At 41.5% G+C, this 26,593-nt stretch overlaps 4 protein-coding genes and 1 long non-coding RNA gene across 6 annotated transcripts in view; 4 read left to right on the forward strand and 1 right to left on the reverse strand.

The window, feature by feature from the left end:
• Positions 1-741: 741 nt before the first annotated feature.
• Positions 742-26,585, reverse strand: LOC132906041 (uncharacterized). Of its 2 annotated transcripts, XR_009657922.1 has the most exons (6): positions 26,493-26,585; positions 6,052-6,119; positions 1,300-1,915; positions 1,091-1,225; positions 954-1,029; positions 742-827 (listed from the first exon to the last, which is right to left on the reverse strand). It is a non-coding gene; the product is annotated as an uncharacterized LOC132906041 (long non-coding RNA). The 2 variants fall into 2 exon arrangements; XR_009657923.1 differs by lacking the exon at positions 6,052-6,119 and having other exon boundaries at positions 26,493-26,574.
• On the forward strand, positions 3,194-4,809 carry LOC132906039 (uncharacterized). Its single transcript, XM_060957876.1, has 4 exons — positions 3,194-3,350; positions 3,891-4,027; positions 4,310-4,538; positions 4,632-4,809. Exons 2-4 carry the CDS (start codon positions 3,949-3,951, stop codon positions 4,681-4,683), a joined length of 360 nt encoding a protein of 119 aa, XP_060813859.1. The 5' UTR covers positions 3,194-3,350; positions 3,891-3,948; the 3' UTR covers positions 4,684-4,809.
• LOC132906567 (uncharacterized) lies at positions 14,338-17,713 on the forward strand. The gene is made up of 4 exons (XM_060958859.1): positions 14,338-14,612; positions 15,056-15,522; positions 16,289-16,704; positions 16,950-17,713. The coding sequence occupies exons 1-4, from the start codon at positions 14,528-14,530 to the stop codon at positions 16,981-16,983; spliced, it is 1,002 nt and encodes a 333-aa protein (XP_060814842.1). The 5' UTR covers positions 14,338-14,527; the 3' UTR covers positions 16,984-17,713.
• Positions 20,561-21,999, forward strand: LOC132906568 (claw keratin-like). The gene is made up of 3 exons (XM_060958860.1): positions 20,561-20,764; positions 21,442-21,730; positions 21,856-21,999. The coding sequence occupies exons 1-3, from the start codon at positions 20,656-20,658 to the stop codon at positions 21,875-21,877; spliced, it is 420 nt and encodes a 139-aa protein (XP_060814843.1). The 5' UTR covers positions 20,561-20,655; the 3' UTR covers positions 21,878-21,999.
• LOC132906030 (uncharacterized) overlaps positions 22,896-26,593 on the forward strand; it is a 171,758-nt gene continuing 168,060 nt past the window's right edge. The window contains exons 1-6 of the mRNA XM_060957867.1: positions 22,896-23,046; positions 23,108-23,144; positions 23,273-23,475; positions 23,641-23,875; positions 23,959-24,094; positions 24,389-24,515. Coding sequence (XP_060813850.1) covers positions 23,005-23,046; positions 23,108-23,144; positions 23,273-23,475; positions 23,641-23,875; positions 23,959-24,094; positions 24,389-24,482 — 747 coding nt within the window. The 5' untranslated portion in view covers positions 22,896-23,004 and the 3' untranslated portion in view covers positions 24,483-24,515. The remainder of the gene's footprint in view (positions 23,047-23,107; positions 23,145-23,272; positions 23,476-23,640; positions 23,876-23,958; positions 24,095-24,388; positions 24,516-26,593) is intronic.

Raw genomic sequence — 26,593 nt, forward strand, 5'->3', positions numbered from 1 at the left:
AGACGAACTAAACAAGAACGCAAGGGAAACATCTGTCCGTGTTTCGGGGTCCAGTTCGAGAATATGCAACACAATCATTTCGTATCGTGCGTGTCACTTTTGTCGTGACTGCCTTCGAGACGTTTCTCTTTCCTCTCCTTGATTCTCTCTCTCTCTCTCTCCCTTTCGAGTTCCCGGTTCGACAAAAGCGGTCTTGTGCCTACGCGTTGATTATTCAAATGTGTGTGGGACCTGTGCGAAAAGGAACGTCGTAAAACGCGCGGCGCTGGCTGCATTGTCCCATTGAGCCGCAGCTCCTTTTGGTACGTGTGAAAAAGAATGGACAAAGGGAAAATGAATCTTCTTGGTTCTCAGGCGATCGGCAGACGGCCAGACAGACGGATTAACTCGTTTTAAAGGGATCCAAGGGACGCCATGTTGGCCGATCGCTTGGTCCACAAGCTGGAGTTGCGCCTCTCTCTGCCCCGACGAACCGGTCTGTTTTCGTTCCGAAACGCGCCTACACTCGCGAACTTCGTTTTAAATCCGCTCTCCTGAACGCTCCGTGCGTCCAAGCAGATGCAGAAGGAGAGGGAAGTGGTTTACGAGTTGCCCCGATGTATACTTAGACCGTGGCTCGATGGTTCTTCTTCGATTTGAGATCCACCGATCCTTTGAAACCACTTGTAGCGAACCGCGCTTCGTAACTGCGCTTTTTCCTCTGATAGATAGAAGAATTCCCTCTTGCAAGTTGTTTTTCTTCGTCCCGTAAGGATCCATCCTACGTTATGTTACAAAACGGAGAAAGCTGGCATAACGCTGAGGTTCGGTAAATTCGAACGGATCACCTACGAGATGCGAATAAACGATCGTCAAACGAAACGAATCGTGGTAACGAGGATTGATTACACGGCCGACAACTGCGTCATGAATTGTTAAAATCGTATCAATCACGCGAACACGTACTTACTTACATTATCATCGGCGCTCCGACGTAGCCAATAAATCCTGGTATGCAAATCGCCTCGAGTCTCCCTTTCAAGGGTCATTCTGCAAGGGTTAAAGGTCACAAGTGGCTCGGCACTGTACGCACACGCCTATAGTACATTACCTTAAGAGTGGAGAATGCAGATCTTAGATTGCCCATCGTGAAAGTCCTGTTATTCCGTATAGCAAACGTTAAGCCTGCAAGCCAATTTTCCAAGAATCTCTCTATCTTTCCGTCGCGTCGTTAATATTCCATCACCTATAAACGTTTTCTTTTAACAAACGTAATTCAGAGTAACACGATTTCAATGAATTTTATTCTTAACCTTTCACCAGAAATGTCGCACGATGATTCAAAAACGTCTTCGTACTTTCCCCAGAAACGTATCAAGTCGACCATTGGACGCTCCAGATATCCACCCTCAATGGACAGGAACAGCAGCCTAATCCACGATGGCGTTGATCGGCGATTCACGGCTGCCTCCAAGCCATTGTTTACAAACATTCTACGTCACTAGGTATAAGTAAATAGAGCCGACCAGGCTAACGAAAACGGACGAACCACCCTCCGTTCCTGAAGATTTCCTGAGGGCTAGTTCCCTTTGTCCGAGCGCCAGATGTTCCCGCGAATAAAACCAATAAAATATCGCGATGCAGTTTCGTCGGCGGCGAAGCGGCGGAGGGACGAGGACAGCCGGTGCAAGGAAGCGATGGAGCAGCGGGACGGGGGGCTGAGGATTAAACAGCACAAAGGGAGACGAAAAGAAGAGGAAGAGAGGCCTCCGTAAAAAAAAAGGACGAAAACCAAAAAATCGGGATCCGTAGGGAGGCGTGCAATGACCGGGACTGAATCGTGCACACGCGCGCGCGCGTGATGTTGGACGGACACGCTATCTATCCGCCTCGAACTTTCTCCATCGAAAGCCTGTTTCGTTGAAAATAAAAAGCCCTGAAAAAGAAACGAACGTGACTTTTCGTTTTCCCTTTATTCTTCTTTTTTTTCTTGTTTCTCCGATGTTTCTGATTTTATTTGTTCACAGATAGCTCGAGGGAAGAAAGTTATGGGAACCTTACGAAATATTATTTTTTGTATCTCTTCAGTTTTTGGTTTTTGGATACGATTTGGATACTCTATCTTCGAGTTACTATTAGGGTCGTATCACGATGTAGATTTGTTTTATTGTTTTTTTCTATAGATAGAAATAATCAACGTAGAGAAATTCGAATTATATATTCTGGTCGGTTTGCTCTATAAAAAGCCACAAGTAATAAAACATTGGTACTCGTTCATTTGGAATTCGCGTAGCAAATCTCGCTGCTTTTATTCTCGGAACCCGTAACCGCTTGCGATTGGCTCGTAATACTCGGTGCAATGCAGCAACCTCCTTTGCTTTGTGATTCCTCGATCTTTCTCTCGAACCTTCCTTCGATCCTTTCATCGAAATACGCCACTTCTTCGACGTATATTTTAACTTTATGATAACTACAATAAAAATAGTCTATTACTTTTCGACGAAGCAAGAGACCCTGAAACTCTTGAAATACTCTTGTCTAATAATGCGATAATACAATAATCCCAAGAAATCCCATTTTCTTTTATCCAAGAAATACCTCGACCATTTTAATTTGCCAATAGTATACGATATGACGATCGTTACAATAAACATGTAAATATTCTTTTACTATTGTTTTCCACGGGACAAAGTATTCTAAAGCGAAATAGCCTTGTGAAGCAAACTCATTGTTTCGTAAAGAGGAACGCGATAATGCGAAGAAAGCCAAACGACCCTCGTGCCAAAAATACGATATTTCTACCTGATTCGTTCTAATGAAACGCACGCGATGTCCAAGGTTTCTCAAAAATTCCTAATTTACATCGTCCAGGAAAGGAAAATCGCTCCAAATTATCCCGATTCGCAGGCAAGCGGGCCGAATGACCCGAGAGATTAGGAACGCGTTTGTTTGCACGGTAGCCGAAAGCAGCGAGGTTCGTGACACCCTGGACGCATTAAAGGGGCTCGTTAAAGGTCCGTCTCTTTGGTCGTTAAGCATTGTTTAGCCCGCTGCTGGACACGCAGGGGCCCGTTCCCGAGACCAGTCCACCCGGTCGATCGGGTAAGAAGGCCGGATCCTTAGGAGAGCGAGACGAACGCATGAAAAAGGGGGGAAAAAATGAAATAGAAAGTGGTCTGTCCGGTGCATACAATCTACAGTGTGCGAACGATCCGCGAGGCGCCTCCTTCTGGACCCTTACCCCCGGTCTGTTCCTATTCACCACGCACTATAGCAAATTCGCGATGCTCTCTTCAAGCCTTCCGCGGCATTGTGCTCGCATTTCTCGTGCGGTTGTCGGCTCGGAAAGTATCTTCTGGCTTGAGCTGTCGGTAAGTCGACTGAGAAGTTCGCGTGCAATATTTCTGTTCCCTTCCTCGCTGATTCACGTTGCCTCGAACTGAGAAATAGTAGTGGCATAATACACGCAAGTTTCTTCCGTGGAGTTGTTTCATTCTTGGCTGTTTCTTTTTGGGTCGGTTTTTTATAGGTCTGATGCTTGGTTGATGTATCGTCGGTGAGATCTGTGATTTTGATTAGTTACGTAGTAGTTTGGTTTGTTGCGAACGAGAATGTGTGTCGATCGCAGAGAGAATGCCAGGTGACGTTGCCTACGTCACCAGTGACGCGCGATAGATATCTGTAGTTTGTAATTTGACAGACATCGAACAATTTTGCTCTCCGGAAGATTCTTGCGCTCGTTGTTTCATAGAGATTTTTCCTTCTGTGATCGAGTGAGAATTTGTAAGCATCGCGAAATATATTGACAAATTAGGGTAGAACAGGCGAAAGATCGACCTTTGATTAGATGCTCCTTTCGATCGAAACTTTTCTGATAACTGTTAGTAGCGTCTTCTCTTTTATTTTTCTAGCGTTAGACAAGATTTCGGACCTTCCAAAAAATTGAAGCAAAATATCCATCTTGGCAAAATGGTAAATTTTCTGTCCCTTCTGGTGCTCGCTCTGACTTGCGTAATTGTCCACGCCCAACAAACATCTGATCAAAAACGTAAGTAAACCTTTCAATGAAAACGTTTCCAAGAAACGGATAACTAATCGTTAATGTATTTGTACACCGGGATTGCATCGTGTAACCTTAACTGTTTGTCATCGATGATTAGGTTTCTACCCGTTTTCAAGAACGTAAGTCGATACTGTGCACTGTCATAGTATTACGTGCAGTTACTTAGTCTCCTTGATTCGATTCGCGATATTTTATTGCTCAATCGCGTACTTTTATTTTTCTTTCGACTAATTCCAATTCCTTTTTTTTTTTTTCTTGTACATTTAGCTGTTTTTGGGCAGACGTTTGACGAAATCGTGGTTTCGTCGGATCTAAATGTCAGAAGAAAGTCCAAAGAAAGCCGTCAAGGTAAAAGATTGACCAACATACCTTCAGGAACCACGGGTCCACCAGAAAAATCCACCGTGCTCGCGTCCAGGTTCATTTCGAATGACGGCAGTCAAATTACTTGGGAAAAAACCCAAACGAAACGTGAAATTTCAAATTTGCAGAAGAGGTGAGGAGTTCACAGCACCGTGATCTTTCTTTTCTCTTTAATAACTGTAGGATAAATTAATCGTAGAAATAAAAAAAAATGTGTCTATTTTAGGTATCTAGACATGGGCGTCACAGGATTCTTGCTGAACTCTCGGAGACGATGAAATTTCTATTCCGAGGACAACCGCACGATCCTCACACACCCATTCCGACCATACTTTTCGGACAACTTTCGGACCATGGCTCATGTAACAAAAAGAATAATAAAAATTTTCTGTGTCACAGCAATACCCGCGACTCTCGATATTCTTATCTCCCACCTATTCCGTTCGATCTCATTTCTAATTAATCGTTACTTTCGTAAAGCGTGTATTTTAATATCAAGATCAACTTCTCGATTTAAAACGAGATCAAACGAAACACATAGTCGGAGGAATTTCTTGTGTCACGATTTTTGCCAAGCGTAAATCTAGTACGGAAAGTTTCAAGATCGGTGAATGCGATCAATTACGAGCGCCCTCGATTGGAAAGATCGAGGTGCAAAGCGAAAGTCGCACGGACAGAGACGGTTTCCTTGACGTGCGAGCTGAAAGGTGGCGGTGCGGTGTCGTTTAAACTTTCGAATCGTTGGACGCGTCGCGTCGTTTCGAATGCACCCTACCGCGCGATGCCACGTTCGCAATACGTCCGCCGATACGTTGCGGCGAATTGTCAAGCATTCCGTGTACGTCCCGCGAGCTGGAAAAATCGGCTGGGACTGAAATATGGCAGGCCGTGCTCAAAAGGCAGCCGCCATCGCGATCTTCATGCAATGATGCACCGCGCGGATCTACCGCGCCGCGAGTCACGTGACGCGGCCCGTGGCACGTGACACGCACGTCCAAAATCTTAAGCGATTCTCCGTCGGATATCTTCTTTATTCTTCTTTCTTCCTCTTTTCTCTCTTTTTTTTTCGTGTTTCCCCTTACTTTTTCGCATGAAATCATGGAATATTCGAGCCGATCTTCGCTTTCACGATTCTTTCTTCTAACCCTTAACCCTTTTATCGTGTCGTTGAATTCGCGATGGAGATACTTGAGTTTTCTGTTGCGAAAGATACGAGGCAGGCGCCATTTGCTATTGAATTTCTAGGGAAACTAGAAGAGAATCTACAATTATTCGTATGCTTTGAGCTTCTTCGAAACAATGTAGGGAAAATTAAAGTTTCTTATCATGAAGAAAGAAGAATGTCTTTTCGCGTTAGTATCCAAATAATAAAAAGTCTCTGAAATCTTGACCGATGCCAAAAACCGACGGAGGTCCGCTTGGTAATTCGCGAAGAACAACCAGACCGACGGCGTCGTCGAATAAGAAATTTTACTCATGCGAGGGAAGAATCTCGTATTCCACGCGTTATGCACGCCTAGCACTATATATCTTATGGCGAATCCGTGGCTGGACTTGTAGGTACGCTGACGTAACTAAGTGTTCGTCATACTTTTGATTTGACATCGCTGCTGTTATCAATGTCCCAGTGGACATTGATTTAATACCTCATATTCAAATGATCGCCTGGCTGGCGCCTCCAGGAAGCTCGTAAACAAGCACCTCGTCCTAGAAACTGAATACATAACATTATTAACCACGTTGACATCGTAGATACCGTAAAATCGCTGTACGTTCGATCTTTAACTAGATCGTTCTCAGCGTCAAAAAGCGTGCAATTGTAACTTGAAAATCGGCTTCAACGCTAGAACTACCGATTACTAAAGTACGCGTAAGACCTGTATCAAAGAAACTAATATGAGAAGATACAAGCGGAAAATATATCATTCAAATTCCAAAAAATGTGTTATTGTAAGTAAAATAAAATAAAATAAAAATTACAAATGCTAGTTCTGGTACCAAAAGGGGCTCTAATCTCCAAAATACAGATAATATTACATTCTCCTAGCAAAAAATTTTCAATCAAACTCGATAGTATCGAACTATCGAACGTAAATTTCATCTATTGATTATTGTAGATATTGTAGCATATATTTTACATCTCAGAAAATGTAGTATCGTCTTTTTGACTAGCTTCGTACTGTTGCGTTTGATCGAAAACTTATCGCCAAGAGTGGTAGTTTCAGAAGCAATTTTAACATTTTGTGTGCGATCAGAGCACGGAAGTATCGTTTGCGTCCCGTGAACCGATTCCCCTGATCGATCCGCGTTGAACAATATCAACGTGTGACAGAGAACGAACAGGTGCAACCGGGACAGATCTCGTTTCGCATCGGGATGCAGAATCCGTAGCCGTCGTTGCGAATACTCGTGGGCGTTTATGTCGGCTGACTATACACCTGCGACTATTTTATGTCTTCCCTGGAAAGACTGGACGGTAAATTCCAACCGGCCTACCCGGCCCGTCGATCCTCTGACTGCTGATCAGAAAGATCAGTGGCGTACAAAGGGAGGGGTAATGTGGGGGAAGTTTGATTATTCATCTTTCCATACCAGCTTGTACGAAAAGTTGCAAAGTACGATCATTTCGTAAAGTTTCTTCTTGAAGCGAACGTTCTTGATTCTCTGAGTAGATTTACGGTAAATATTTGTTGATAATGTTACATGTTGATAACAACCGTGTCTGTTTATTCGAACTCACAGGAGAACAAACTGTTCGCATAACTTCACGCGATAGTCGATGAAACAAATTTGGTTTTTGAAAAATAAAACTGGAGAGCAAGTTTGTAATCGATGCTGGTATTTTATGTATTGATTTATCGTCGATATACAAGAAAATTTCTCACGAGATGCACAATTTCATGATCGAATTAGATGTACTTTTCCTACGATATCTTTACGTGAAATTGATAAAATTGATAAATCGTGAGAAAGAGCAGTTAATCGACTTCACTGTCAAGAGACACGATTCTTCCTACTGTTTATCATTCTTTGTTAGCATTCGTTCAAATAAGTGGAATCAGCAGCAGATCGGTTAAACAGGTGGTAACATTTAATTTCAAGAGGCGTAGTTCTACTATAATTAGACGCGAAGATGGGGAACGGACAACCACAAATAGCTCGTTCCTTACGAGAATTAGAACTCGAAGACGATCGTCCTTTGGATGGAAGAGCCAAGTAAGCCTGTTGGCTTACTCGCTCTTCGCTCACCGCTCGTTGTTCATTCAGCGGAGGATCGCATCCACGCCAGAGAACAGGATTCGCGTCTAGTTCACGATACGCATTGCACTAGTGATACGATAGCAAAACACCTGTCGCGGTTGTTTTATTCTGGAAATTTGTAAAATGAACGCAATCCACTTGGCGAGATGTAACGCGGTCCTTCAACCCGTCGTTCTGGGCTTACCTGTTCGCTCTCCGTGATTCGTGTTCAAATAGGAATTGCTACACGCGCACGCGGATCTATCGAGAGTCATCGTCCTTTCGTGTAAACGATTCGACAAAGGGAAAACAGGAACACGCGTGGAAAAGTGTAAAGGGGACGGGGGTTGAAAAGGAAAAAGGCTCGCAGCGGAAGTTGCGAGCGCGAAGTGTACATGTCAAATCGACGGACAACGAGCAACAGACTGGCAAAATATTTCCGTCGCGTTGCGTTTTTTGCGCGAGTTGGCCATTTTTATGGCAATAGCTGCATCCGTCGAGCGCAGCCGTGAGGTGTAAAATTATTTGCGCGACCGGAATCATTCCGAGAAACGATCTTGAATTAAACATTGCTATCCACGTGCCTCACTGTCTCGTTCGGGGGGATTTCTATTGAATCGTAGATCATCCACCGGATCCAGGCGTGAATTAGAAAATCAAAAAAAGAGCTAGGACGTTTGTACGTGCCTCCCGTGGCAAGCGACCCTCTAATTTCTTCCCGGAAACTGATCGCGCGCTCGAGGCGTGCCGTTTCTGCGAACAGAAATCGGATTTGTCGATGATTCGATACTTTTCTTCTTTTCTTCCCTTTCCTATCCTTGGAACTCGGATCTTTTGGATCACTTCGAGCTTGGGAACTTGTCTCCACCTTTGTCTCGAGTTTCGATATTTGAAAAGAATCATGAAAAATGTTAAAACGTTAGATACTGCTTCTATTCTATTCTCTTTATTTTCTATTCTATTCTCTGCTTTATGCATCTTTCATTTTTTTTTCTTTTTATACTCTTTATATTTGTTTTCATTCTCGTGCACGAGATAAATAAATAAGAATAATAAATTTCCAAAATAACGGATGTTCGCCGACTGAAACGAGAACAAATCCTAGCATCCTACCTCACTCTTCTCTGTCTCTGGTCTTCGTCTCATGAACGATACCAAACTTGAAACCTTCCATCGATTCCTTTTTCCACGCCGCTGTCCATTCCATACGATCGTTTTCCAGGTTTCGATCGCGTGTTCATCGCGTCGTATGCAACGAGAACAACGATTCACAATTTTTACTGCCGCCGTACGTCTTTGCGCGTCGTTCTTCACCGCGATAATCGAACGGAGCGAAGCGAACCCACCGCAGAAACGATACGATTGTCTCACGTTTCGACAGTTGTCGCACGTGAGCAGACAGACGTGTTCGATTCAGTATGCCACTGCGCAGCACGTGTAACGTCTGTACGTCGGTTCATCTTGATTCCGTGCGTGCTGGCTGTTCACGAAAACAGGAGCCACGAACAGGCTGCGCGTCCTGAGAACCGAGAGAACCATCGTCTGGCTCGATCATTTTGCGACAAATAAGTGAACGACGGTTGGCATACTCGATTAAGAATCGTTGTTCAGTCGCGAAGCGATTGACGAATTGGATAAATTGGAGAGATACCGACGTCGATGCATACGTTTCTTCTCGTTCTCCTTTCCCCCCTTTTTTCCCTTCTGTTTCCATCTTTTCTTTCTCCTTTCTTTTTTCCGTTTGATGCAGGGTGGAAGTTTTATATTCAGTTTTCATCATCTTCTTGAGAGCTTCATACGAATGCCGTCTGGGTTCCCTTTATGCATTATTCGTCTCCGAGGACGAGTTAGCATGATATTTTGTGAAAAAGGATTAGGTATGTTGGAAGAGTTTCGGGTGGAGATAGGATTCATGGGGTTAGGACATGACGTGTTTTAATGTTTTATTCGTCATCTTTGTTTTAAGACGGACGATTTATCATAAACTTCTCCGCTGAAATATTACTAAGGATGAATGAGTAAATATGGTACAATGGATGGAAGATTTATGGGTAAATTTTCCCTCGCTAAAATAGATTTTACGATTCTAGTCATGAAATTAGAACATAATGTATTTAACTGTACATTTTCAAATAAACGGTATGTTCTGAAATTTTCAAGGGGATCAACAGGTAAGTATTTTGGGAAACTACGTACGGCGGAGGGAAACTTTACAGGTAAGCTTATCAAAATGATAACCATCGTATATATGATTTATTAGACAAACGATGATTTATGAAATACGAATATTTATCTGTTTACTTACCTTTATGGTGTAAATCGATAAAAAATATTAATCCAGAGAATAGGAAATAGCATTCATTTTTTTTTTCTTTTGTACGTATATATATAAAAGAAAAAAAAGGAATACACTTAGTATGCAAAAAGGACAAACGAGAGAAAGATAAAGAATAAGATATAACACTGCCACAAGAGGTGCGCAAGAGAATGTCTTAAGGATACTATACATCGAGCGAAGACATCGATGGATGGCAAGAGTTTGCGTGATTGACCATTCGATTTATGCAACTATAGTATCCATACAATGTTCTAATAATAAGTCGTCCTTCCTATCGATTTTAATGCCTGCAAACTTCCTGCCATTGCTAATTTTTCTGCTTCGTCATCTTTGATACCAATAACCGAATATTCATATTGCGGGCTTACGTCGGAACCTTCCGCCACGTTCATTACCATTCTGACCCAAATCGAGGCCAATTGTTAATTAGCCGAACGCAAAACGGTATCGTCCGGTTCCGCTCGAGAATCATTCGGAATTATTATAAGATCACTATCGCAAATGACTTTTAAACAGTACCGTACTACATCGTTATCATGAAAATGGAAATGAATCTATTTACATTCTAATTATCCGCTAGCATGGAAATTTAGGTTTAATTTATGGCACTCGTATATTTTTCCCTAAGAGCAATCGTTCTTCGATAAGAGAAACGGACATGTGTTCGTGACCCTAGACTCGGTCATCGGCGAGATACGGCGCAGTTAAACAGTTAGCTGTTGTGACCTCTTTGAAAAGTGTGTAACTAAAATGTGCCGCAAAAAGTAAACGGTGACGAGTATACTCGTCAAACACAGAGTACGTGTGGCTGCTATAATATAGAATGAAGTTGTGACGAAATGTCTGTCTTATTTTTATATTTTATTACCGGCAGAGCTTGTCGTAACACGAGATATTGCCACTTCTTCGCGACGAGTATACTCGTCAAACACAGAGTACGTGTGACTGCTATAATATAGAATGAAGTTGTAACGAAATGTCTGTCTTATTTTTTTATTTTATTACCGGCAGAGCTTGTCGTAACACGAGATATTGCCACTTCTTCGCGACGAGTATACTCGTCAAACACAGAGTACGTGTGGCTGCTATAATATAGAATGAAGTTGTGACGAAATGTCTGTCTTATTTTTTTATTTTATTACCGGCAGAGCTTGTCGTAACACGAGATATTGCTACTTCTTCGCGACGAGTATACTCGTCAAAAACAGCTAACTGGTTAAGGTACACGCGGAAAACGATGGAAAACAATGGGAAACAGCGAAACAAAGAGATTCCTGAAGACGAATGGCTCTAAAGACTGACGCAGTAAACGGACGGATGGACGGACGGACGTTGAATTTCATTATTATGGGACTTGCATCATCGGTTTACATGCGATTTACTCGCGAGCAGGTCCTCGCAACCGGATGACGTACAACGATTCGACGATTGTTTACAAGTTCTGCTCGATATTCTCGCCGATAGGAATCCTCGTTGATACGACGAACATCGATAGTCCTATTTACCAATTTAAGACCAACCTCGAATCGCCAGCCATACTTTACTATGTTGTCCGACTGTCTCGTAAAATTGTGGTCGTAAGCGAACTCCCAGAGGTTGATCGAATGTTCCCTATTTAACTGGAGGGAAGATCGATCAAATTTTCACACGTTTTGAACGATTTTTCCATGAAAAGGTACAGTTTCGATTTTATAATCGAGTAACCAAAATGGCAAACGGTGTAAATGTCACGCGTGAATATCTTCTGCTTGCTAGATTTAGAGAGAAACTAAATGATAAATAAAGTATCGGATTTAATTTAATCCTGCATTGAAATTTCCGCGTGCAATTTCAAACTCGTTTCGACACAGCAGATTACCGAAGCTCGATAATTAGCTGGCAGATTACAGGAAAAGATTTTATTGTTGCTAGCCAGAAATGGATCGACATACACGCGTGACCATTCTGCTCAATCACGTTTGTATCTAGGTAACAATAGGTCTGGTGAACGAACGTGCGCCGTGAATTTTAACACAGGACAGTGTTCTGATTTCTGCGACCAAGTCGAGGAAGACGATTCGTGAAATAGGATCGTTTTACGAGGTCGTCGAACCAAGATCCTTTTCCTCGAAATAGTCGAACGATTGCCATAGCGAATGTTATTAAACGTTCACTTCGTCCTTGATAACTCGACGTTATACTTTTCTATCAAAGGGAAAACCATCGAGGAGCTTATGAATCACAAAACCATCTGAAGCAAACGAAAAGAAAAAGATTCGTTTCCCTGAAGGAAGAAACTCATGTTGATGCGAGTCCGTGAGAAACGGTCAGGCACGACCAACAAAAAAGAACAAAAAAAGAAAAAAAAAAGAAAGAAAGAAAGGAAAAAAATGGCGAGTTTAAGAGCAACCGACGAAATGTAAATTTTTGTCAAGCATCGCGAATCCAGCTGCATCCGTGCGGAACGGTCGTTCTTTCTATCAGAAGTGGACGTGCCGCTTTGCGTCGCCTGGTCACGCTCGAAAATACGATATGCGTGACTTGGAAAACGGTGCGTTTGGAGGTTGATTCATGAAATGGTAAAACATCGTGAAGTATTGACCGCCTAATAGCGGTACACCGACGGGACGATCGATCGATCGAGCAATTCGCTGCCAAAACGGAAATTAGCCTCGTTGATGGTCCTCTGCTACGACGATTCATAGGAGCGCCGATCGTTCAGGCTGCGTAGAATCCAACGGAAAGATCATCCAGTAAAGAAACAATAGCTTGGACCGGCAAACCGGGGCGAGTATCGTGTCTCGCAGGAGAGGAAAAACAGGAACGAAGAGGCGCGGGATGAATAATGTACCCCGAACGGAGGAGAAATACTGTTAAAAGGGGTCTCGAACGAGGCTGGAGGGCTTCTGCAGAAGACTAGCGGAGTCGATCGTAATTCCGTTGCTCTTCGCGGCGGTTCGATGCCGAACGGAGAACGGGTAAAAAGAGAAAGAGAGAAGGGAGCCACGGTGGAGGAAGGGACAGTGACACGTGAAGGCGGATCTGTCTGAATTCGCTTGAAATTCAGAGCACGAGCGTCGCGGCCACCGCCATTGGACTCTTACGGACTTTTGATCATCCCCGAGAATTATCGTCGCCTCTGACCAAGTCATACCCCTACCCGCCACTATTCCACCGAGTATGACTGACATAATATTAATATTAAAAGGTTACGTCAAAACAGACGTCATTAACCGTACCGGGTGACGCCGGATCCGTTGCAATCAGCTTCCGTAACCTTCGATCGACCAAAATAGCCGGACGATCGCTCGAAAATAATCTGTCCTCGTGCGTGGTTAACGCGTGACTGAGATGTATCCGAGATACGACGTATATTAATTTGATGCACGAAAAAGTAATGGGTGAACGTGGTCTGCTCGTTTATCTTCTCTGCTACAGGCGCGGCGCAATAATATATCGATCTAGAATCTTCGTCGAACGTCCGAAAGGATTAACGAGTCCAGGATGAAATGTCTCGAGGGCGTCGTTCGTGGAAGAAGGGGGTCGCGGAATAAAAAAAAGAAAAAAAAAAAAAGAAAAGGCGAAGACGATCGAGGGAAGGGAATGGAAATTCTGGAAACGCGAATTCCCGTGAAGGTACGGCCACGGCTAAAGAATCAGCGGAAAGCATCGTCCTGGCTCGTTCCTTGGATCGCGCGTATTTATAGAACGATTGAAAATGTATGAACCTCGCGTTATTCCGTCGTTAGATCCTTTTATCGGGTTCTGATCTGCTTGAGTCACGAGAACCGAGTCCTGGAAAAAGTAGTCATCGTGAAAGAAACACCGCCGAGTCTCCTATATCGTCCATCGATCAGTGATCTCATTGATAATCTCATGCTACTTTCTTCAAAGAGGGATCTTCGTAAATTTATGTCCTATCTTTCAACCTTTGCATTCAAATTCAAAATCATATCGCATCCTTTCGGAGTTCCGTGCTCCTTCTACCGATATTTCTATCGTTCGTGAGAGATGCATTCTCTGTGTTTTCACTTTGCAGCCAAAGAGTCGCAAAGCTTACCAACGTATCTCTTATCGACAGCAGTAACAGTTGTGTAACTTGATCAGACGAATTCAAGCAGAGATCTGCAGAGATCGCAATTAATGCGTTCGATTCAAGTTCGAAACCGATCTCGGATGACGATCACGTATCGTTGAACGATGCGCACGTTTGCGTTACGACGATCCTGTTGGGTACGAGGCAACCACCTGACGATCGATGGTGGGGGCTGCAGAGGGTCCCGTATCCCCGTTCTCGTGCATGGATCCGACCGATCCATCCCATGGCCCGCGTCGTCGTTTGCCCATCCCATCCCCCGCGTGATCATAGCTCTTGGTATAAAAGCAATTGCGGATTCGAGAATAGCCAGCATCGTGCAAAAAGTTCGCGAACCAGCTAGACCCCCGTCCACCAGACAGGTGCACAGTGCTTGTCAGCTTGTGGTGTTCCGACGAAATCCTGATCATCGTTGCTGGAGATCTCGCGTCTGTTCTAAGTTCGTGCCGATACGATTTGGTTCCCGAGGATGGCGCAGTGGATCAGCTTCGTCCTCCTCGTCGTGGCGACGACGATCGCGGTAACGGAGTCCAGGGCTATTCCTGCTGAACCTGGTAAGTAAAACACCTATAGTTCTTTCTTCAAAAGCTAAATTAGTCCTTCACCGTGTTACAAACCATCTTCTGCAAAAGTTCTCCGAACGATACGTTGAGACTGTGAATTGAAACAGTCCTCCTATATTTCCTACCAGAGGGATACGCGACGTCCATCGATTCCCGGACGAAATACAGAATTCGCTCTTTAATTACAGTAGCAAAAAGTTTCCTTCGTTTCTTTTTCCAAAGCTAAATCTCCTCATTCTCACTATCTGGTTTCAAACATCCTCTACAGTCCTTCTGGGATTCACGATGACTATGAGTCTTCGGACGAAACATCAAATTCGCCCGTTCCTTCCTCCTTTTCGTTACGATAGAAAGAAGCTTCTTCCACTCTGTTTTCCAAAGCAAAATTCTCTCCATTTCCACCATCCAATCTTTATCTGTGTCTTTTCCTAAAGTTTCAGTGATGTTAGATCCTTACGGGAACCCCATAGTTTTCTTGCGAGAGAAGAGGACAGCCGCGCATCCGTATCCCCATAGAGCGATGATGTTCACCGGATACTACAGACCCGTGCGACGTTCGAGTCACGGTGGTCAGGCGACTGGTGTGTTCGCCCAAGGAAACGCCGTGAGCGGCGAGGCATTTTTCGCTGGCATGCAGCCGCCGCATTTGAAGAACGGCCCGGAACCGATCGAGGAATCGGAAGTGTCGAGCGCTGAGGCTCAAGCAGCGCCTGAGGCTGCCGATTCTTATAGCGACGACGAACAAACTCAAGTACAACAGGAAGAAGAGTATCAGCCCGAGGAGCATCGTCCACAGGAAGGAAATGTTCCGCAGGATGAGGTAAATCATCCTCAAGGTGACCAACATCAGCAGGAGGACGAACAGCATCATCACAAACAGCATGCTGCTCTGCCTGCCCAGGTACGATGACTGTTTCATAGATCCGGAATTTGCTGTAATTGGAACAATTAAAACAACTTCTCACGGATATCGTGATACTCGTTTCGTGTATCCTGGCAAGGATATTTTTCTTACGTACGAAGGCGACAGACGAAACATTAATACAAATGGCGACATTCGCATGGTACGCAGCTGGCAATACATGTATCGCGATACGTGTATTACGATACACGTATCTATGTGTGAAACCGGCCTTAAAGTTAATATGCGAATGGTGAGAAGTTAGAGTATTTTCACTACAGTAACTACTTGCGTTAAATATTAAACATGGAATCGTTAAATATACACGGGAAATAAATTCTTAATAAAATCTTTTTTCTTCTCTCTTGATAAGTTCGCCGTCTTACTAAATTTTTTTAAACAAGGTATCCAGTTTCGATAAAACAACATCTTTCGTTTAATTGCGGAAATACTTCCATCAACGATTGTGTTTCCGTGTGCTTCTATTTTCTACACACATAAAAAGAAGGGATAAACCTATTTCCACTGTTATATACTTATTAATTGTGAATAGAGTTAGTAGGATACGGTAAATTACCGGTTTTAATTATACCAACATTGACCTTCAGAAAAATATCGTCGATGATCTGAAGGCAACAGTACCCTCTGATAAAAGAAAGAACGAAAATTTTTATATTTCTTGACGGGGAGGATATCCAACAGAGCTGTCTAAGGAAGGGTAAGAAATGAGAAAATTCTGAATTTCGATAAACATTCCTTGCTGCAGGAGCAACCGGAATCGATTCCCGCGTTCACCACCGAGGCAGCCCCGGTAACTCCAGCCGCAGAGCCGGTCTACACTAGCACCGAAGTGGTCCCGAATCGTCCAAAGGTTCAGCATGGAAAAAAGAACAAGAAGACCCCTGTCGTCGTTGTGGACGATGACGAGGAAGAAGACGAGGATGACGACGATGAACTGTCCGTTCCTTTCGTTCCCTTCAAGGGCAGTCGTCGCCGACAAAACTACCCGAACCTGAACAACTTCTTCCCCATGGTGTTCAGCTTCCCTGGTGGGTCTTCTCGAGCTGGATCCTCCGAAGGATCTCCCCCTGGCGCCGTGACCGCCATTGCTAACAGTTACTCTACTGGAAAAGGTGGTGTCGCGAGTTCGGTAGCAACTGCTTACGGCGGATCCCCTAATGGGTAAGTTTTTCAATGACATTTTATTAATAAAAAGACGTAAAACGTCAATAATTTAAAAAATTTAATATTTCTAAGACAAAAAGGATAATCTCAATTATTGTTTAATATTTTTCGATTATTTCATAATTGCTTGATCTTATTAATTGTGTATTGTGTGCAATGTTATTATTCAAATATTATTACATCCGATATCGTTATATGTCGGATTTCACTTCATGATGCGTTTCACCGAACGATTTCTGCAGGAAAAAGCGGCGTCCTCCGCCATCCGAGGAGTAAATCCCCGACTAATCGATCGGGCGCTATAGATCGACGATCGAGCCGTTCGCTTCTCGATACCGTTAAGATCAATATTCCATTGGACATTAATATGCAGACAGGACAGAGTTTCGACTGTGCTCCACTTTTCTATTCTCCGGCATGGCCCTGAAAAAGCAATCGAGGAACGTGTTTCTTCGAGTGGACACTCTCTTCAGATTTAACCCCCGAACGAATCGAATTATTCCTGCCAATGTCACTGTTACTCCTAATGCGAGAATTTCATCGAATGGTACATCGACGAACAAGCTATGCCAACCCTTCACCGATGATCTACAAAATTATATCTTTTCCTTCTAAAATTAGTATCGTACTTTAGGTTGTATCTTTAAATTAGAAATGAATAGTATGTAAGAAAATAACGTAGAACGTAGCGTCGATCTCGTAGTGATCGAACGGACTAGTGCAATATTACGTCGTATCATTCGGAGAGACAAGGGTTTGCATGATCGTTCGACTACCTTGAAGCCGTAATCGAAGAGAACATCGATCGAAGGTAATCACACTTGTAGTATAGTTCGTAAAGTATATAAGAAATTATTAGTTAACGATAGCTTGCGAATTTAGCGTGAAGAAATTCATTATTCCAGTACCGTACATTGTTACTCATTGAACTGCTTCGACCTGAGAAAATTGTCTTTCGTAAACGATGCATGAGATGCCATCGAAATAAAGCTATTTTCAAAACGAACACGAGTCTGGAATTTTCAATGAAACCACAAGTCGTTCCCAACTTTCAATCTCTGGTTCCTCGTTAAGGAAATATATATTTCATACGATCGAATAATAGTTGCGGTAAGCTTTAATGACCACTTTAATGACTCTCTAGCTCGTCGTTATATAGATTTACTTTGCTCAGCAGACATTAATCCGTATCTGTATTGCAAGTTTACGAGCAATTTTCAATTTTCAAGCATGCAATTAACGACTTGAGCGAGTCGCTTTCAAGAAATCGTTGAATATCGAAGAAGTTCCGTAATGCAAACTTGAGCCAAATGGAATATAACTCGATCCATTTACAATTTTTCTACGAACTCGACGAGCTAAGAGCATTAGAGAGCGGAGCGAGCTAAGCCAAATAGACTTTGGAAGCAAAACACTCGAGTATTCAAATAGTGGGCGAACTATTCGGTTTTTCCATTGGCATAATTCCGTTAGATTTTACATGGCTGGAGAAGAAAAGGGAAGAATGACGATACAGACAATGCAAACGCGAGGAAACACGACACGATGATCGCGGTCGAATTGGTTCGCTAAATAAACGAGTTAGATGGTCACACGGAAATCGCCATGCTCTACTCGAAACCTTGAGATTATACACGTGTACTATGTGTGTATACGTGTAACAGGCAATTAGTCATTATAGGATTCCTACACAAAAACATTCGTCTGATTCATCAAACGGTGGAACTGGTCCTGATCGTGAAACCTTTTTGTTTCGCGATTTCAAAATTCCCTGTCGTTCTTCGTTAAAACGTGAACGACGTGAGGAACTATTTTGTCGCCTACGTCGACGAATAAATTTGAAATTTAAGGTTTGTCCGTGACTGTCCATATATAATTGTGAAGAAATCCTTCCGCGTTACGATTATTCTGCTCGATTCCTCGATTGTATATGTATAATAAAGTCGTTATTTTCTGCTTCAATTGCTTTTTTTTTAAACATTCCAGACGAACGAACCGAAAACTGGGAATATAAAAATAACAGATTAAACGATTGTTTAAATAAAAAAGTTCCATTTGCTCTTTGTGCTTGACATTTAAGCATGCTACGAATACTATGATGTACATGTTTTCTAGTTTATCATGTTAAATATTTTCAATAGTCGATACACAACAATCGAAACAACAGTCAATACTAATAACCCTTTTTCATCACTATATCGTGCAACGAAAAATTATACAACAAATCTTTGTCGATTTGTCCTGATTGCAAGCATATCCCAAATTTCTTACAAATTGAAGAGCAACGAACATCACAAGTGCCGACCTTCCAAAGCAATTTAGCGTATGAAGGTCTATCGACCAAACGAGTTTGTGCAATTTCCACGAACATTCACATTGTAATTGACATATGATTGTCATCTTGTATTTCATCTTTCATCTATCTTTCATTTTGCCTCTGGCGTTTCAATCACGCATTGGTCAATGTTCTGGAAAATTTATATGGCACGATACCGCAGTCACGTATGTTGGATCTTTGAATATTCTTCCGATATAATGGTTTTAGTAAAACTTGAACGAGTCGATGGTCATTTTTACGGGCAATGGAAAATCATTTTGCTCGATAAGATAAAAAAACGACGAAGGCGATGACACGAAGAAACGTCCCTCGCGGGGAATCCCAGGTAGTTGCAGACCTTAATTGACACACAACGCGCGTGAAATTTTTCTACGCGTAATGAAATTACGATCATTAAGATAATTTCGAGAGGAAATTTTTCAACGAAAAATATTATTAAAGTCAAAGTTTCGAACAACGTTGCATCTAAAGCGAAAAAAAGATTCCATCAAGAAAATTATTCATAATACATATGTTGACGTTTCATATCAGGAATTCGGTCGCAAATAAAATGCCAACTTATACAGTTAACATAACAGGCTACGGATAATGAATTGAACGTAGTAATCTTTTTAAGTAAAACAGGATACGAAAAATATTCCACGTTCTCTCCGACACATATCGAAAATGAAGGTATTAGTTTGTCAGAAAAATGTCCTCTCGCAAACCTGTTTTTTACAACAGTACACCTTCATACAAGCGTGAAACCAAGTCTGCGAAATGTCGCGATATTTATCTCAACAGAACAAAATTGATCGTACGTAATTCGACAAAATAATATAAAACAAAAACATTGTACGTCTATTATTTCCCCATAAAACTTTTCGGACAACCCAATAGATAGCGAGAATACAAGGAAACAAGCCGTACTCGTTTAAATAAAGATCCAGTCCAAATCTATTGTTGTTTCTCTGCTACGAATGAAAATGGAAAATAGAAAACGAACAACACATATTGGGTTTGGCCAACCAGAATCGAGCCGAAGTCCTCTATTTTCTCCTCGATACGGATAGAGAAATAACATCCTCCTGAAATTGAGTCTAAATCCTTCGCTTCCTTTTAGATACGGAACAAGAAACACCAAATGACAGCAAGGACCACGTGCGTGTCCTAACGGAAACGATCGAAGGATCGGACAAGCGTGGAAAGAGAAGCAAACAAAAAAGAAAAAAAAGCATCCGACCGTAAAAAACAATTCCGTTAAGTCTACCATATAATAGAGTTCGAATTGCTAGCAAAAAGTAGGGGTGCAAATATCGTCTGATCATCGTTCGTGATCGTTTGTCTGGTTAAGTTCCGCTAGTCATCTTCTTGGTAACACGTTATATCGTGTCCAAAGCGTTCACACAATGGAGGTCTGTCCGTGCTAATGAGATTCGCTCGTTCCTCGTGAAGAGTACCTGTTTGGTACCTCTACGTAAACTCGGGGCATCCCAAGACGTTCAGATCGCTCGCGGTTACTATATAAAGACCGCCCTGTGGATTTTCTCATCGTCACTTCGCTCTCGAATCTCGAAGAAGCTGCTAGACGAGTATCAAGTCGTTAATTCGTGCTGAACAAATCCGGAAACATGAAGGCTACACTAATCGTTTTGGTCGTCGTGTTGGCTACCACTTTCGCTTATCCTGCGTACCCTGGCTACTCTGACTATCCTGGCTACCCTGACGTTGGAGAGCAAGGTGCAGTACTTGAGAATCTACGTTAACTTAACAGAGAAACTTAGTTCGTAATTCGTTCGAAATTTCACAGTTTGTTCAAAATTGTAACATTAATGATTGGAAAGTTGCGATCAGAGAAGTAGTGTTTATGGAAACTAGAGTTGGGATCTGAGTTAGAGCAGATCGATCGTTAGGAATGTCCGAATGAGAAATCAAAGCTGAAAATCAAACGATATCGAACAGTACTTTCGATGGTTTCAGATCTCTCGTCTAAGGGACACGTTATTCGAGTCAAGCTGCACAATGATTACATTTTCTTCGCGGTTGTTTAATAGTCGTACGATAGCTTCTGTTTTGCATCTCGGCAGACGTTTAGTCTTGAACGTAAAATGATTAACATGCTTCGCGTCACATCGGCGGGATTGAAATATACTTGCCGCTATGACTCATCGTTTAGTGAATGCCTAACAAATCTTTGAACGGAAAAAATTATTGCTTTTCGATCTTAGTTTTTTCGAAGGTTGTCGCGATGTTCAACTTCCTGAAAGTTTCACCAAATTATCGCCTGTCGACCTTTCCTCTTTTTTTTTTTTTTTTTTTTTTTTTTGATACAATCCTCTAATTTAATAATCCTTGAACAACAAGCTATAGACCTTCGAAACTTAAGCTACATTTCCTTATTCTTGTGAAATTTCTAGTTCCAGATGTTCCAGACGTCCCACTATCTAGGAATGTTAGAGAGGCAAATCCAGAACCCAGCCATTTCGGTTACGGTGGACTCGGTGGATTCGGCGGATTCGGTGGATACGGTAGATTCGGTGGATACGGTGGATACGGTGGACACGGTGGATACGGTGGATACGGTGGACACGGTGGATACGGTGGATACGGAGGCTATCCCTTCGGAGGGGGTAGTTTGTCCTCTGCTCACGCCGGTTCCATCAGCTCCCCATTCGGAAGCGCATCTTTCGCAAGCGCAAAGGCCGGGTAAATATTCATTGTTCGTCAATTGCAGATTTCCAATTAGAATTTATTTATTCGAGATTAGATCGAATTATTTCTTAAATATAATATTATATTAGAATTTTATACATTGTCTTTTCTCGTTGCAGAGGCTACGGATATGGGCGATAAGGAATTGGTCCGCTCAAAAATAAATACTGGATAACGACCTAGCCTGTGATGCTCAATTTTGTACGATATCTGAACGTTTGAATTAGTATTTTGTAAAATAAACTTTTGTACATTAGACTGGATTAGGTTGTTCTTTTTTTAGAGATATAAACCCATTTACTCCTCCTTTATATGTCAGAAATTTTTGTAACATGTTCCAAAATAATATCATCTTTCCTTCATTTCGAGTCTACGTGAAATATATCGATTAAATCTTTTAATTGCTGTCATGATGATACAATCAAACGCAAAGCGATTCTACGAGAAAAAGTAAGGGGAAAATGTAGAATAAAATCTTTTCCTGTGACGCTTCGTTTCCGAGAAAATCGAGTTTGCAAATTTGACAAATATATCCAAACTCGGATAATTCCAGACTGACCAAGAGCAAATAAACCAATTGAACTACGTGTGAAAATAAGTCAAAAGCGTGGAAAAACATTTTTTCGTGTATTGAAACCAGTTTTTAGTCAAACATATTCAAACTTTACGTGCTTAAGAACGAGACCTCAAATTTTACTTTGCACTTTTTACTTATCTTCGCATGTGTAATAGCCTTCTGCCGATTGTTTACTTACCAATCTAGTGGCTACTTAATCAAGTTTAAATATACTTGATAAATCTTTAAACTCGTTTTTCTCAGAGACGAAGAGACATATGAAGATATTTTTTTCCATATTTTCAACTTATTCTTCCACGTAGAATCATCCTGCGTTCGATTGTACCATCGCTTAAGGACCAGCCTGTAAAATAAAATTATCTAAGGGGAACTCTTTTTGGAAAGACGATATCAGAGTTAAGATTATTTTACTATATCTGAATTTAAACTCATTGAATGTCAGAGAATATTCTAACGGTGCGAACATTTAACATTCGTAACAACTCGGAATGATTCGTCGTGAAATAGCTGCGTCTGATTTTATCGGGATGTTAGGAAAGGATGTTTGGAAAACACGGCATAGCAGAGTACGTTTAACCACGCATTTCGCCACTATAAAATCGATCGCTCAACCGGCCAGCAGCAATCATCGACGTAGCTCTATCGATGATCGACTTTTCTTCAAGGATCCGAATAGAAAGTCAGAAAAAAAATGAAGCTCCTAACAGTTTTGTTACTGTTATTCTTCCTGAAAGTGAGTAGAAGTCGCATCTTTCTCGTTAGTATCAATTCAACGTTGATAAATCTGTTTCTAGGCACAGTACGGATCCTTCGCTAAATTAGGATCGACAGGTGAGAGCAAATTATCTTCATGGCAAAACGAAGATTAAAGTTGTCATTTATCCACGTCTTCGAGTAGTTGTAGGTGCTAATATCGTTCGTTTTTTTCCTTATTTTCTTTTTCTTGTTTCATTGCAAAGAAACTCAAACGCAAGAAGGTCAACAGCGAAGCGTCCGAGTTCAGCGGGTCTCTGACCGCCAGTTCCTCGGAAATGACTTCCCTCGGACAGAAAGCACCATAGAAGAAATCGTGAATCTGCGTGTGGCTCTATTAGGAAGCGGCGATTATTTCGAGAAGCTTCGGAGAGACTTTCCTAACTTGGACAATTTAATACAACAGGAAGCGAGTATCAGCCATAAACCACGCAATCGTATTTTAACGTACAAAATGCTTGTAATTTTTTCCGAAGAAATTACAGGGGCACGATCCACGAGTGAAAATAACAAAAAGATATATTAATAATAGCGATACGTTGATAATAATGCAGCGATTAATTTAATATTTCAGGCTCGATTAATGGAGGAATTCATAATGGCCGTGAGAGGCTTGATCGAGGACGGCATCATCACACTGAAAAATCTTGACCTCGCGATCAGCGAAATGGCGGATACCAGCGCGGTACCAACGTCCATAAAACTGGAGTCGAAGACCGATAATGATTTGGCGAATATTCTAAATTCGCTGGAACAGCTGGACTTTTTCCAGCGTGACGGTCAGGGAAACGAGAATCGGGAGAACTCGAGTAATTTTTAAAAAGAAAGTCTACGATAGTCGTAAGAAATAATCCTACGTTACAATTTCCTAATTTTTATACTTTTCTTCGAGGAATTCTAAACCGCATCGAATCGGTGAACAAGTTGGAATTAAAAAAGGCGAAGACCGTCGGACGATTGGACAACGTAATGGCGAAATTACATAAACATTTGGCTTTTGTTCAAAGTGTGTTTGACAGAATCTGCAGGTAAAAAAAGAAGAATCTAGTGGTAACTTTTTCAAACTGGTATTCCACACCACATCAAAAATTATTAGCGACGCTATGAATTGCGAATAATTGTATTAGACTAATTTGTGGAGTAATTTGATGTTTTTGATAAATGATAGCAGATTGCGTATCTTGTCTTTGAAATTATCTTTCAAGTGACACCTTAATTTGCATTTTCCGCCAGGTGTATTGTACTTCGGGCAATTTAAAATCGAGAAACTCATTGTTACTGCTAATTGTTCATGAAATTTTAAATATAAAACGGTTTTACAGGAAACATCACTCTACGCTGTTGATTCAGTCGAGCTCAAGCGATCCTGGAAAGTTCGCGTCGATGAATCAGCCCAAGAAAGTGTCGATACTTTAGATTTTAAACAATTACAAAGCAAAGTTTATGAAACTAGCGAATTAATATGTTCTTTTGTACAATTTCATCTCAATAAATAATTGTACGCTTTCTGAATAAAAATTTTTTCGATAAAAATATCGTAAAGTATTTAGCTTCTTATCGACAAACGTGTTTTAATATAGTTGACGAATGACTGAAACGTTACGTGAAACCGCTTTCGTCCAGAAAGTTTGATCGATTAATGTAACTGGTAGCAACAAGAAAGAAACCGTCGCGAGCCGAACATTTTCTTCTCATCGTAGGGTAAGTTTATTGCTATTGCAATTGTCCTAGAGTTGCAAACACGATGCTGTCTGAATTAAATTACACGCGAGAGAACGCTTAGCTTTATCTTTAATCCTAAATCCTCAAAGCTTCGAGCGAAAAATGTAGCGCAAATAAATATGTCGCGACTACGTTTCAAACGCAAGGTAAGTCCTTGAATCGTATTAATGCTTTTCAGTAAAAGAACAAATAATTAAATAGTACCGATACATTGTTATTTCAAAGCGAAAAGAGATTTTGAAGATATCTACGAAGGATAAGCAGCTTAAAACAATATTTAAAGAGTTATAAGTTATTCCTTTCATATTTCTTTCTTCTTCTTTCTTTGTTACCAATGCAATGGCTGAAACTACTCGCATGACTCATGAATCGCGTGTATGCAAACTTGGAGAAGCTAAACCGAGGATTGGAAGTCGGTGTTTCTAGCCGTGACGCGATTTAATCTGGTGTGAAATTGCACCTCTGATATCTGAATTCAAATTAGTTAATTCGATTCATTCCGATGTAACCATTGAGTTACACTGCTAGCTAGATAAACCGAGAACAATGCGCTTTCCTTAAGTGATAAATCGTTGGAAACTAAAGCAACGAATTCACTAACACCTACAGCAGCGAAACTACTGTTGTACAATAGAGAGAGAATGAAAGAGAGAGAGAGAGTTGCATTCGTCCAGGCGCAGAGTATCGATATTTAAAACGATGTAAATTTCAAGTTTAGATCGTTAAAGAAATTTTAGATCTAATTTCAGTTAGCTAGCGAAAGTTAATTGAAGCAATATCCGGAATGTTATTACGTATTCTTTGTGAAATTGGTTCTCGCTTGTAGTGCCAGGCACGACATAACAAAGCACGCTAGAAATACCTCGGAATAGAAATCATATTTTTATTTGCCCAACGATCTCATAAGTGCTACGATACCTTCATATTTTTTAACGAGGTTTTGATACCAGCCAATCTGATCTTGCACGAAATACTTGAAAAGTAGTTTGCTTATGCAAATAAATGTATACGTACATACATACGTGTATAACTTGGTTTCTACTACTGGAAAGTCTTTACTTTCCGTAAAGCGAAACGTTATCAAATCATTTTTGCAAATTTTCATGCAAATGGAATCATGAATACGTGTAATAGTCTAATACGATGATCAAACGATAAGAGAATTGCAAAGGAATCGTGGCAAAGGTAATGTGAATTTTCCAAATTGTTCGACATACAAGTTTGACAAGCAGATTTCGTCCTTCAACTCGTTCAATTCCAGAGATGTGTGTTACGGTCGAATTGCGTGAAGACACGACAAGTACGTTTTATCGAAGGACTCGAAGGAAGAAACAGGGGCAAGATTCGGTTTCTAATCGAAAACGATGAATCATTGCGCGTTATTGATCAATCGATCCGTAACCATAGCTTCAATTGTCTTGGCGCGATCGATTTGCATTCGCGTTATATCTGCTATAATTAGAACCAAGGAAATACGTTTCCTAACGACGTTTCGTAAACGATTAATTAATCAACTATCAAATTTATCGAAATTCAGACATTGAAATGTGAAACCACCTCGAAACCTAAGCCGAAGAAACAAAATTTTCTCTACCGAAAAATCCGATCGGTGGATTGAAACAAGGCAAACTCACCAGCAAAGATTTCACATTTCAACTCATAAACGCTACTGAACGATATTAATTTGATTGATAAATGACTTACCAGTGGGAATCTTCTGAAAAAGCTTCACCAAGGATGAATCTCTCGATGATGTTCGACAAGATTCTAAAACTTCATTAAAAATGACCGAAACACTGACCAAT

The sequence above is a fragment of the Bombus pascuorum genome, chromosome 4, assembly GCF_905332965.1.
Source record: "Bombus pascuorum chromosome 4, iyBomPasc1.1, whole genome shotgun sequence".
Classification (NCBI taxonomy): domain Eukaryota; kingdom Metazoa; phylum Arthropoda; class Insecta; order Hymenoptera; family Apidae; genus Bombus; species Bombus pascuorum.

Coding starts and splice junctions, on each gene's coding strand:
- LOC132906039 (XM_060957876.1), top strand. CDS start 3,949: ATGGTAAATTTTCTGTCCCTTCTGGTGCTCGCTCTGACTTGCGTAATT. Junction 4,028..4,309: donor ACAAACATCTGATCAAAAAC/GTAAGTAAACCT, acceptor TTGTACATTTAG/CTGTTTTTGGGCAGACGTTT. Junction 4,539..4,631: donor ATTTCAAATTTGCAGAAGAG/GTGAGGAGTTCA, acceptor TGTCTATTTTAG/GTATCTAGACATGGGCGTCA.
- LOC132906567 (XM_060958859.1), top strand. CDS start 14,528: ATGGCGCAGTGGATCAGCTTCGTCCTCCTCGTCGTGGCGACGACGATC. Junction 14,613..15,055: donor GGCTATTCCTGCTGAACCTG/GTAAGTAAAACA, acceptor CTTTTCCTAAAG/TTTCAGTGATGTTAGATCCT. Junction 16,705..16,949: donor TACGGCGGATCCCCTAATGG/GTAAGTTTTTCA, acceptor CGATTTCTGCAG/GAAAAAGCGGCGTCCTCCGC.
- LOC132906568 (XM_060958860.1), top strand. CDS start 20,656: ATGAAGGCTACACTAATCGTTTTGGTCGTCGTGTTGGCTACCACTTTC. Junction 20,765..21,441: donor CCCTGACGTTGGAGAGCAAG/GTGCAGTACTTG, acceptor TGAAATTTCTAG/TTCCAGATGTTCCAGACGTC. Junction 21,731..21,855: donor TTCGCAAGCGCAAAGGCCGG/GTAAATATTCAT, acceptor TTCTCGTTGCAG/AGGCTACGGATATGGGCGAT.